Source organism: Tursiops truncatus, chromosome X (genome assembly GCF_011762595.2).
Source record: "Tursiops truncatus isolate mTurTru1 chromosome X, mTurTru1.mat.Y, whole genome shotgun sequence".
NCBI lineage: Eukaryota > Metazoa > Chordata > Mammalia > Artiodactyla > Delphinidae > Tursiops > Tursiops truncatus.
This window is the reverse complement of record NC_047055.1, coordinates 56,829,440-56,842,932: the sequence shown is the minus strand read 5'-3', so window position 1 is coordinate 56,842,932 and position 13,493 is coordinate 56,829,440. Positions and strand designations below refer to the sequence as shown.

Here is a 13,493-nt window from a genome sequence, read left to right as displayed (position 1 = left end):
TTAGACCAGAAATGTAATAACATTATTCATATATTTAAAACACTATCTAATAGCAATTCAGGCTTTCCTACCTTCTTTGTGCTCTTCCCTGCTGGTGTTTCATTGTGTGTAACCTATCTAAAATTTCTGAAGAATTTAAGATTTTTTGTGAAATATAATAAAGACTTGATTAATTGGAAGCTACTAACCAGAACTCTCAATTAACCAGTTTTATTTATTTATTTTTTGCTACACTCTCCTTTTAGAAGGAAGAGGCAAATGACAAGAAAACAAGCTGTTAACAGGTATTTATGTATTTATTTTTTAAAAATCAACTTCCTGGGAATGTCCTGGAGTCTGTACAGATTCAGCCCAACTTCAGTAATTTTATTCCCTGTACTATACTTACTAAGGTAGGAAAGTAGAGCCATTTAAAATTTTCAGCAGCAAATATTGAATCTTGCTTAATCTTTAGTTAATAATAAGAAAAATGAAATCCAAATAGCTAATTAGAACCTGTCTATCCATTTGAGGGTTCTAGTTAATTGGGGTCTTCACGGTTTCACTATTGCCAGTTAGTGATCATTCATATGTATTAACTGGGAGTGAATCTCAGGAACGCGTAGTTGGGAGATGACTTCCAGCCACAGAGAGCAACTCCTTCCCTGTGAACTAAAGCAGAAGCTGGAGAAAGGCTGCAAAGTTGATGGGGGTTGAGTAAGGGTCACTGACATAAAAATCATGACAACTATGTAAAATAATGGGAAAGTAATTCACCTGCCCCATGGCTCTGAAATGCTTAGGAAGGTACATTCACTTTTGCAGGGCAGCACAGGCTATTAAGTGTGCTACAGCAATAATGGCAAAAAAACCCCAAAAACCCAGGCCTTCTAATCTTCTGGAATTTTTCTAAGCATTAAGCACAGATATATATTGTAGGCATGCTACTAGTTCTAAAATATTTGAAATTATTTTTTCTCTAAAAATACATTTTAAAAATATTTGGAAGTCTAAGATTTATGCTTGAAACTTCCTAAAATATCTATGACAATTTCAGTTAAATTGCAATCAGAGACACCATACTGCTCCAGACTTCATACCTTTTAGGTTGTAATGGGAACAAAGAATGGGCAGTTAACTCAGAGGCGCAAGGGAGAAGGAGGGCAACCCATGATTCTAAAGTACAGTTTGATATTGACTGCCACACACCCTTCTCAGGTTAAATCACCCTATGGTGACTTTACCCCCTTCCTTCAGGGCTGCTCATGATGCATGTTTTATCTGTATTTTTCTACAAGAAAAATGTCATAGGGTTGTTAGAGAGATGGGGACCACACCATGTGATTTATCCTGGGTTTACAACATAGAAAATGAAAATCATCATGGTGGTATTTATAATATCTGGGGCATTTTCTGTACTAAATATTACTGTCAAATATCATGCACACTAAATAATACCCAAGTGACCTGAAGCAGTGGATGTGCCTCCTTAAGTGCTAAACTTATTTTTAAACTGTGACTTCAATGCTGATGGAGACTAGAACCCACTAGATTTCATTAATGAATGATTTTAACTGAAAAAGTTTAAGTGGATTGAGTTTTGAGATTAGGTTTGGGATATTGAAAGTAAGTGCTTTGATTTTATACGGATGCAATTGAATTCAGGCATTGAAATTGACTTTTTTTTAGTAAAATGATATGTAAATGAATGTCAACTTCTTGTTTTTAATTAAGCATAACAGTAGTTTATAACTGTATATATTTATTTCTAGATTAGTCAGAACACACATTACATATGCATATATATATATATATATATATATATATATATATATATGTAATGAGTTTTTACACTAACTGTAATCTGAGAAAAACTGTGAAATGTTTTTGAAAGTATGTGTGCTGACACTCAAATAAACTACAGGGAAACAGGAGAGTTGCAAACTCTAATGCCTACTGAGACAAGGGTGGTAGCATAAATGAAAGGCCATAAGCAATAGGGAGTGGTGGGGACTATGGTGACCTAGAGAGCATATATTCTTTCCAAAGATGGCAGCTATTACTCAGCTCAGCTGATTGCTACCAGGTGGGAATGCAGGCCCACTGTTGTTAAGATTTGACTTTTTAAGAGAAACTGGGAATCCAGATTTTTATATGAAATTCTCCAATTCTTAAATGTTGGTAACTAACTCAATAAAAAGCAACACTATGTAGGCAAAGCAAAACCCATCTGTGGTCTGGATCTAGCACATGGGCTATCAGTTTGCGACCTCTGCTTTAAACTGTAAGTCCTCTAGGTACTGCGGTTTAGAAAATCACAGTATGTTATAAATGCACACAAAGATCTTGATGATGGAAAATTCAAGTAAAGTAAATAAATAATAAGTGGAGCGCTTGTAAATAATTCTCCTGATACTCAAAATGGTGGTTATGCACCTTGTGATTTTTTTCTTACTACATGGAAATAGCCAAGATATTTTTCCCTTAATGTGGTTTGAAAACTAAGATAAAATTATGAATTTTTCATTTTCATATTTATCAGTGCAATGCAGTACGAAAGATAATTTCTTCTATGTCCAAAAGAGAATATTTAAGTTAGGCTCTGTCATATAACATAATTAAGGCTACTACTTAAATCCCAATTTATGGTGCTTTAATAGGAAGAAAGCCATGTATATAACATGTGTTGTTTTATTTTAAATTGGCTTGCCTTTAAACAAATTCCCTATTTTATCTGGTGAAATTCCTTTGTTTTTACAAATGATTAAAGTAAGAAATAAAAGAAATGTAAGTAGTTAGCACAACAAAACTTCATTTGAACTTTTGATAGGCATTGGCAAAGATAAAACAAAAGCTGGTCATCTGAGATTTTATTGAGGTAACTGTTTGACTGATCTGAGACTTTGCTTGTTTGTCTGTCCTGCCCTGGACCTTAGCACATAATCCCACTGTGCTACAGTGCTTTTGACATCTGTATGCCCCTTTCATCACTGGCAATCCAAAAGAATATTTGTCTAAAAAGGAAACAATTAAATTCCAACCTCTCTAGCAAAAAAAAAGTAAACCAGAAAAAAAAAAAAAACACTGCTAAACCTGCTTTAATGACCCCCATGATCTGTACCACAAATCCTTAGTTAGGATGGTAAGTTAATATTGTCATTTTTGTTGAGAAACGTTTATCAGAGGACTTAAGAAAAAGAGAAAAGTAAAAATGAAAGAGAAAGAAAAGAATTCACAATCTCAAATCCTAAATTAACTAAAAAAAACCCACCCCTCATTTGTTGACATACTATTCTACTTGTAGATTTAACACAAAAAACATATGAAAGATGATAAATTGTTGGACAACTGGTCAACACATATGACAATGTGCAAAATAGCTGATGTTTTACTTAAATAAAATTTGGGTGGACAGTGCTACCCTTTCTAGATCATCAGATAGTTTTGACCACAGGTAATCTTTTGTGTGATAGGGATGAACTACGTTTAAATGTATTAACTAATTAAAACCATTCCCTAAAAACTCTAACAAGTGGAGATTCTTAGTTAATTGGCTAGTCCTGAAAGATACAGAATCTAAGAAATAAGTGACTTTTTGACCAATGTAGACATATAAATAAGGTTATTCAGGATAAATTTTGATGAACTAGTACTTTTTATAATATCTAACATTTTTTGAACATGATATCCCTGGTGTTTTCCATGTGTTAGTTCATTTAATCATCATAACAGCCCTATAAGGCAGGTGCTATTATTGTGATTCTTGTTTTATGGATGATGACATTGAGGTACAGAGAAAGTTAAGTGATTTATCTAAGGCCACACAGCCTACAAATACCAGAGCCAGCATTTGAATCAAGGCCATTTGAGTTCAAAGCTCATATACTTTGGATTAACATGTTTTATAACCTGACAACTGGAATCAGACTAATTACCAAAACACGTAATTTCATTATATTTTTATATATACATATACATTATATGTATATATATACTTTTTCTGACTTATCAAAAATGACATTTCTATTCTGAAATCAATTTTGGTAACATCACTTTGGTAGTGTGTAAAGTTAGCAACATTAATTATAAAATAGTTCAAATAGAAAGAGCAGGAAATAATGAGAGATACCTGTGGACCAATAATCAGGTCTACATTCTGCTACATTTGATTCAGAGCTCAATTGAAAAAATTACAGATACAGATGTTTCTGTAAAGCATTAGTGATATGAGTAACACTAATATTCTTTCTATTATACTTCACTCTTCATTGGAAGTAACCACTACTTTAAAATTGGTGTGTATCATTGCTATGTTTTTAAATTTTATGTGTATTTATACGTAAATAATATGCAGCATTGATTTTTGTGTTTTTAAAATGTACCTAAGTGGTTTGGTATTATAGTATCATTTTGTAATTGTTTTCGCATTATGTTTTTGAGATTTATCTGCGTTGATACATGTAGTTCTAGTTCATTTTTAAAAATTGTCCACTATACTCTTTCATTCTATGAGTATACCACAGTTTGATTATTTTTTACTGTACTGATGAACACTTAGGTTGTTTCTAATTTTTGTTGTAATGGGAATCATGTTTTCTTGTGCCCCTGTGGGAAAATTTCTCTGGTGTATAAGCCAGAAGTGAAATTGTTGAGCTGTGGGCTATGCACATCTTCAACTTAATAGTTACTGCCAAATTGCTCTCTAAAGCTGTTCTGATTTACCCTCCCACTAGCATTTTATGAGAGCTCTTATTTCCCAAGATTCTTGCAAATGTAGTAGGTATTTTTAACAAAAATTTCTTTGAAGAAAAAATAATTCTTTTTCATTGATTCTCTTTCATGATTATACACTACAGACGAAACGTTGATTCTGATCACAGTGTACATGACGATGTTTACTGATACTATATATTTGTGTCATTATTTTTCATTTAAAACAATATGCAGTTCAGATAAGCATAAGGATACTATGTAAAATTTGTAAAGTTTTTTCCAGGTTTCAAAGCACTTTCCCATAAAGCCTCATTTGATGAGGTATTGTGGTATAGCAGGAAGAGCTCTGGAGAATGAGTCAGAAGTTCATGGCCTGAAAACAACCCTGCAAATCACTCTGACTTGGGACCTCAGTTGCTGCATCTGTAAAATTAGGATGTTGGACTAAGCTATCTCTTAGAGACATACTATAACCTTTGATCTATGATACATATTGCCCCCTTTCCTTGAAGCTGTAATTTACTTATTGTGCATAAAACATAAAGACAAAATTGAATTTTATCAATTTGTGAAACTGTTGTAACACCCTCTCACTTAGTTAAGATAATGAGTTTATCCTGTTTATCTTTGTGTTTCTCTTAATTCAAGGACAATTGGGGGTGGGGGTGGGAAAGAAGATGGGAGCAGGAGCTCAGCATTATAAGGACTAGTCAGTGGCAACACACCATCTTGAATTAATCTTCAATGTTCCACACTCTGAAGCATTACATTGCAAATGCTGAAAATACAATGAAAGTTCAAGCACTATTTTTTTGTGGCTTTGTGTTTCTTTTCAAGCTCTTTTTATGCATTTCAGATTCAGAGAAAAGAATATTCAGTATTTTCATCTCACTTAAGATTTGATTCTAACAGTGCTTTTTTGGTGCTGCACATAGCTACTTAAAGTAGAGGGAGGACTCAGGTTGACTGTTCTGTATTTCTTTTTGGATGGGGGAGGATAAGTAATTGATTTTGTGTTTGGAGAGACTTTTCATTAGAAAGATCTGGATCTTTAACCTGAGGCTTAACAAAGAGCTTTCAGGCTTTCTTAGATTCTATGTGTACTGGAAAGAACACTCAGTTAGAAACCTATCTAATATTGTAAGAGATTAAAGTATAAAAGGGAGAGAGTCGAAACTGATTTTATTTAACCTCCCAGAATTGAAAATAAACCACACTCACAAACACTCACACATTCACACACACAAGTATATCCTATCTCAAGCACAGAATACCTATTATTTTCAATGACTTTTAAAAAGGAAACTCTGTTTATCTATGAGAATATTGAACATAGTTATGTTTTTAGTGAAGCTTCTACTTATGGAAGGTAGCAACTCTGGCAAGCAGAGTCTAAATCAGTTAATCTCTGATGATGAAGACATTTTTGGGGGCCTCTCTTTTTTTCTGAATAGTCCTGGGAAAAAATGTTTGACTACGGCCTTCCTAGGAAGTGAGTTGACCTCCTACAGAGATTCAACATCAGATATTACAAGAAAACTGTGGTTCACACACTTTGTTCAGATGATCTCCAGATTAATACAATTCACGTGTATCCCTCATTGTCCAAATGTGACACTAAGCCTAGAGAATCCCACATAAGTTGCTTTTGAGTGTTTTTACCCACTTTGACGTATTTGTGAACTGACTGTGGGGCCCATATCTAAGAACTTCCATTCCTATTTTTGCTAATTGGCATCTTGCTTTACAGTTTAAGCATACTCTGAAAACCATTATTTTGCTCATTGTGTTACTTCCACTAGTTCAATGAAGAGGAACTTGTGCCAAGTTAATCTAGACTATTTTTGCCCTGATCTTACTTATCCTTTGTGGGGATTTAATCAGGTTATCTATCTTCTTCAATAAGCACTAAATAAATCACTCAAAACACAAGATATTCCAAAGTCTTTCAGCTAGTTTCTGTAGGTCAGAGCATTTTTAAGACAGCACATCTTGGATATAATCACAAAGTAGCTGATAAGACTGTTGGGAAATTACTACTCTACTTTTAAAAAGAATAAAAATCATGGTTCTGAGTATTTATTAAAAAACAGGAAAGGAGGAAATGTAAGCATTGCTGTTTTGCCTTTTCATCTGCATTTCTAAAAAGTATTATTTGCAGTTGAGATATTAACAATCTTTATTTACAAAACCGTTTGCTGTTTTTCTATGTACTACTCCTTATTGAGTGCAGACGCTTTTGTTAGCTTGAACGAATCCTTGGCAAACAACATTTATGTTTTATCCACAAAACATCAAAATCATGGACACTGTTGTCTTTACCACTGTCTCCAAGAATACCCAGGTGCTTTGCCACTGATGGCATTTAGATAATAATACTATAATATTAATATGGAAAGATTCCTTTTTGCTTTTATTGAAAACCCAGTTTGAACCTTGAGCAAGTCATTTACATGATGTTTCCTTGGGATTACCTACATTCTTGTCCACTCTGACCTTGTAATTTTGCTCACAGTTGGAAATGTAATGCAGAGTGACCAAGATAATGTTGTTTACACGCACTTTAAGTGGAGTGACATTATAGTCAAGCAAGTGTCACATCACCCAAAGTGAAGGAAGACTTAATTACCATAATCCCGTGAATACTAAAATTTCTTGGCTATGTGTAGCATAATAATGCAATGTTCTGCATGTTCCATTTAATAATGTGAAGGTGCAATACATTAGGTTTCAGGTTGTGTGTCTCTTTAATATAAAGGAAAAGAAAGTGAATTATAGAAGGAAAACGGCCTTTTGTAAGTAGGATACTTGTCTGAATGTTCAGGTGAAGTTGATCCTTTCTTTGAAACTTAGAAGAGTTGCCTAGTGATGTGAAAATAAAGGGACTGCTAAAATATCCATAAATCTAGACACCAGTGAGTAGAGTGACAGACCATGAATTTCTCTGGAGGGTGCAGGGTAGATTTAACTAAATGACTGAGACAGGATAAAGAGGAAAGGTTGATAACCACCTATTATTGTGCAATGGGGAACATATCATTAATTTACAAAGAGAGTGGTGACATTTTTTAAAAATTGTATAGCCCTATTCTTAAAAGTTTGTCAGTGTAACTAATTAGTTGCTAAAATGGAGTTGATTCTAAGACCCAGTATGAATGCATTTGAAAAGACAGTGCATTGTCCCTAAATTGGGAGGGTTTGTAATACATCTTGATGAATGCTACAAAATAATGTTCAGAAATGGGACTATTATGCCAAAATGGCCGTTCTTTGGTTTGTAATCCTTGAAGGAGTTATGTTCCATGGCAACGTGCTCAACAGTCCTGCATACATGTGAAGTGCCTTAAAGACGTGTCCTGCTTTCTGTTTTTGATAACACCGAGTTTTCAATACAAAGAATAAACTTATTCAAAGCGTTCAACTCCTCCCAGCATATTAGGACTACAAAGATCTGCTGTTACTTGGGATTATTATTGGGAATTTTTGTTTTTTAACTAATTGTAATGTTCAAAAGGGGGCAAGTACAAAATGATTCAGCCACAAAATGTAAAACATTATTTTAATAAATCCATTAGAAAACTAAGATGTAAAAACTGTATGTAGCTCAATCAACAGATTCATGTAAGTTGGTGTCTCATAAATCATGATATAAACTGATATATCATCTGATATATAGCATTCTAGACTTTTTAAAAAATATTTAAAAGATGTTAAAACATATAAAATATTGAAGCCTATTAATAATAGCAGTTGTGCTTTGATTTATTGCAATTAGAAGAGTTTAAAGCATTTTAAACTGATTTATCGTTACCAAATATTCTCCCTGTGACAATATTTTAATTTAAATATATAAACAAAGTTATTCTTTGATTTTTATTTGATGAAAATCAAATAACTTGGATGTTTTCATTTAAAATGGCTAATTCTAACCAAATAGTATATTTCTACAATACAATTAGTCAGTAGAGCTGTATGCTTATACTGCTTTAAAATGAAATTAGCCTAAATAACAAATATAGCTATTTTATATTCTTTATGCTGCAAAAGTTTTACAAATACCCATTAAATCACATATTGATGTATCTAACATATTACGTATAAAGAAGTTAGTAGTTTTTATTTTTTAATCATGGATTACTTTAGGCAATAAAGCACCCACTGTATTCAGAACATTATATGAAGGGATTTGGGACATCTGTCTGAGGCAGCCCATTAAAAAATTGTATATACATATTTTACTTTTTGGTTGCATTAACTCAAATTGTGCTTTCCTTAATTCGTTTGTCCAGCTCTTCCTCTTCAAAAATCACTGCTTGTGATTTTTGGGACTAAGTTGGACTCCTATTCATGTAGAGATAAAGCAGTTTTTAATTAAGTTGGGCTTGGCACAAAAATGGTTAGAGGCAATGGTTTTTTTTTATTTTTAATGAAGTTTTTGTTTTAGAACAGTTTTAGATTTACAGAAAAATTGAAAAGGTAGAGAGACTTCCCATGCACCCTGTGTCCAGTTTCCTAATTGTTGTTAATATTTTACAATTAATGAATCATTTGTCACAATTAATGAACCAATATTGACACACTACTGTTAAAGTTTATAGTTTATTCAGACTTCTTCAGTTTTTCCCTAATGTCCTTTTTCTATTCCAGGATATAGGATACCACCTCATATTTAGTCATCATGTCTCCCTAGACTCCTCTTGGCTTATGACAGTTTCCTAGACTTTCCTTGTTTTGGATGACCTTAACAGTTTTGAGGAGACAGGTCAGGTATTTGTAAAATGCCCCTCAATTGGAGTTTGCCTGGTGTTCTTCTCATTGTTAAACTAAGTTTTTGGAAGGAAGACCACAGAGGTAATATTCCATTTTCAACACATCATATCAAAGGTACATGCTATCATTATGACTTATCATTATTGAGGTTGACTTGATCACCTGGTTCCTGTAGTGTTTGTTAGGTTTCTCCACTGTAAAGTTACTTTTTTCCTTTTCCTTGACTGTACTTTTTGGAAGTTTTTGGAAGGAAGTCACTATGTGCAGCCCATAGTTAAAGAGTGGGGAGCTAGTTATGCTTCACATTCTTAAAGGCAGAGTATTTGCAGAAATTATTTGGAATTCTTCTGCAAGGGAGATTTATCTCTTCTTAATATTTATTCATTCATTTTTTTCACTATGGTCGTATAAGTATTTAATTTATATTTTAGATTATAATCCAATGCTATGTTATTTATTTTATTGCTTAAATTTTTCTAGCTTTGACCATTGGGCACTCTTTCAGTTGACCTCTGGGTACCTTCTACATGCCCCTATCATTGTAAAGTTTTTTGAGCCCTTCTTTACTTTCTAGCACTACAAGATACTCCAGGCTCATTTTGTAGATTTACTGCTCTAGTCCTAGAATCAGCCATTAAGGGAAAGTTTGTTTAGAGGAAGATTTGATCTTCTCAATCTTGAGCAAGTATTGGAGGTGGCTAAAAAAAAGGGTCAGGGGGACTCTCTCAGTTCCATTTTCTTGTTGGTACCCTAAATTTTCCATCATCCTGATAATGCACATAGGCCTCATTGTCTCATCACATATATCTCCTCATTTCTTTCATAATATCTAATGTTATCATATCATATCTTCTAGATATCATAGTCTTCTACAGTCACACACATTCATGGTCATGCATAGATTTAGAAATGTACTGTGCAACTCTCCAACATACATGTCCTTTCTGCAAAACACCGCCCGCACCCTGCATCCAGTATACTAAGTTTATCATCAGTTCCTGAGTCACTGTGGATTCTTTTTTTTTTCTTCAGAGAGGGTTTGAGGTCAAATAGGTTTGGGAAATATGGGGTTCAGTAAAAATAAACAAGTTTGTTTATCACAGGTCTTCTTCAGGGTTTATACTTTGTTAATTTGCTCTATGAATGTATAAGATGTAATAATACACGATTTCTCAGTCTTTTTTTTTTTTTTTTTTTTTTTTTTGTGGTACGCGGGCCTCTCACTGTTGTGGCCTCTCCTGTTGCGGAGCACAGGCTCCGGACGCGCAGGCTCAGTGGCCATGGCTCACGGGCTCAGCCGCTCCGCGGCATGTGGGATCTTCCCGGACCGGGGCACGAACCCGTGTCCCCTGCATCAGCAGGCGGACTCTCAACCACTGCGCCACCAGGGAAACCCTCTCAGTCTTTTTTGATTAAAAGAACCTTTTTGTTTAGAGAACTAGTGTTCCATGAAGTACAATTTTGGAAATACTGCTATAGTGGTAAGTGTCCTGAGTTTGTAGTCAGAGATCTTGTGTTTAATCCCTCACCAGTAACAGCTAGCTCTCTGATCACAAGAAAATCAGTTAACATCTCTAAGTCTTTGTTTTCTTATCGATCAGATGGACCTATGGATGTCTCTCACAAGATTGTTGTGAAGGGCAAAAATGAGCAAAATATGCAAGAATTTTTTGGAAAAGCTAAAATGCTTTGGAAATTTAATAACCACTGTGAAGGTGGGGACTGTGCCTTTGTTTTGCTGACCACTGTTATCTCCAGTATCCAACATATTTTCCTGACATTTAGTCTTCAGTATCCAATAAATATTTATTGAGCAATTGAATATTACTATCACTTACATTATTTTCTATTTTTCTCCTAGCGCTGTATAGCAGCCTATGACATTTTATAAATTGTTTCTGAAATTAGGAGTCTATGTTAAAAAAAATAACAGAATGCAGGCACAGTTGAAGTGGCTATATGCATGAAAAAAAAACTTTTGATTGCAGCCTTTGTTTTACTGAGCATGTATTCCCAGCCAATGGCTGGCTGCATTCAGATTAGTTTTCATTGCTTCAAGCTGACCAGATTTCCTTTTGAAATAAGGGCACTGGAGCTTTCACCTCGACACTGTGGTGATGTAAAATTCCTGCTGCAGATTCACTGAGCTGGTGCTAGAACAGGAGCACCTGTGAGCACAGGCTGTCAGAAGGCCCTCTGAACCATAGAGTGTTGAGGCTACAGCTGCTGGGTTGAGAAGCAATTGGAAGCGCTTTGTCACTCCTTCTTGTGCAACCGCAGGAAACCCACTAAAGGCTTTTTAATTTCTTTGGATGTATAATCTGTGTTGATTAACAGGAGTTATTGGGTGGAGCTGTGCTGCGGGTGGCAGGGCAGGCCCTGTTAAGCAACATATTTTGGTAAGGATAGTAGTGTCCAGATAGTAACAGAAACAGGGACCTCACATCATCTGTTTTGCCTAATCCCCCACAAAACAGCATATTCTATAAGTATTCTCAGAGGCAAACATTTTAGATTCCAGCTTCTCTTTTTAGGGAATCAACTGGAGCATGTTTATTATATTTGATTTTGAAAAATTGTCAGCCTCCCTAGAAATGCTAGGTGATTATTTGAAGTGTAGGAAGAACACATTTAGCTTTGGAAATTGTAAAAGTATTTTAATCAAGTTCTAGGTTTGTTGGTAAGTTAGTGAGACAATAGACAAGATCAATGCAGGGGTTTTTCCTTTCTTACTATTTAAATCAAAATGACACATACTAGCAAAGCTTTGTTCATCATGTAGTTCATGAATGCTGGAAAATAAAAAAGATTTAGTTAAAAAAAGCCTCTGTATAGGATAATGGTATCCTATCCTTTTCACAAGTGTTGGTCAGACATGGAAATTCCACAAAGATAGTTTAACAATTTGTAGAATTGTTTACACTCTGAAATAGTTAGAAATATCCCCCATGCCTCCTTCCCCATCAAAAGATGAAGTATATACTTTAATTTAAAGCTTCTATAAAATATGTGTGTGGGTGGAGAAGCAAGGGCTTAATATTAGATTATACAGTACTATGACTGTATTGCCTGATGGATGTATTATTTTTTCTCTGAATCTACCTTCACTAAATTATTCATTGCAGATTTTAACCAAATTTATTAGTTCTTTATTTAATTGAATAGATTGTGGGACAAGAGATTCTTTCACATGTGCTCTTGAAAAATTTGCAACTTTTATGTAAAATAGAACCATCTTCTTTAAAATAAGCATTTACAGGAAGGGGTTTTAAGCAAACATTTAAACCTTAATGCAGAAATTACATTCCGGAATCTTTCCTTGCACTTTGAAAATTCACCAAGTTTTTTGAATTTATGGCAGCATAGCTAAATTCCAGCAACTGCAAAAATAATTAGTAAAATTAAGTTGAAAATTTTGTAAACAAGTAAAGTAATTATTCATTCTGTACCATACTACCAATGTGAGAGGACATGTTAAATGATAAATTAGGCATGAACTGTTTTAATCTGTAAACTGAACATGTTAGCAAACGGCTTGCGTTTGTAATTAGTATTTACGGCCACAGGAGAGTGCCTCTTTTAAAACAGTGACAGGAAATTGATCAGTTTAGGTTGTCATAGCAGCCAAAATAGTTCCATTGCTTCTGTTAGGTTTAGCCTATTATGCTATATGCCCATGTTTAGAAATACGTTTATGAACTATAAAGATAAACTACTCAATAATGCAAAAGAGGTTGGGATGCCAAAATGCCAAACTGACAAAAGTCTGAATGAATGCTTGAACACTTCATAACAAGCTTAAGTGTTCTATGGTTGTCATGACATTTCTTTTACAAAGCAAGTGATGTCTGGAAAAAAATCTTAAAACTAGATGAAAATGCAAATCCCTTTATGACAGTATGTGGCTGTCACATTTATAATAACAGACAATAATTGATGATTTATGAGATGACACCATGGCAACAAAGTCTTTCATCATTGGCACCCCTAGGTTACTTTTATATTAGGGGCTTGCGGGTGCCTGTGAAAAG

The 13,493-nt window shown here is 34.3% G+C and overlaps 1 protein-coding gene across 5 annotated transcripts in view; it reads left to right on the top strand.

The window, feature by feature from the left end:
* Window positions 1-13,493, top strand: part of DACH2 (dachshund family transcription factor 2) — a 640,153-nt gene that overhangs the window by 148,202 nt on the left and 478,458 nt on the right. For all 5 annotated transcript variants that reach the window (XM_073799555.1, XM_073799556.1, XM_073799557.1 and 2 more), the window contains exon 2: window positions 246-284. In XM_073799555.1, coding sequence (XP_073655656.1) covers window positions 246-284 — 39 coding nt within the window. The remainder of the gene's footprint in view (window positions 1-245; window positions 285-13,493) is intronic.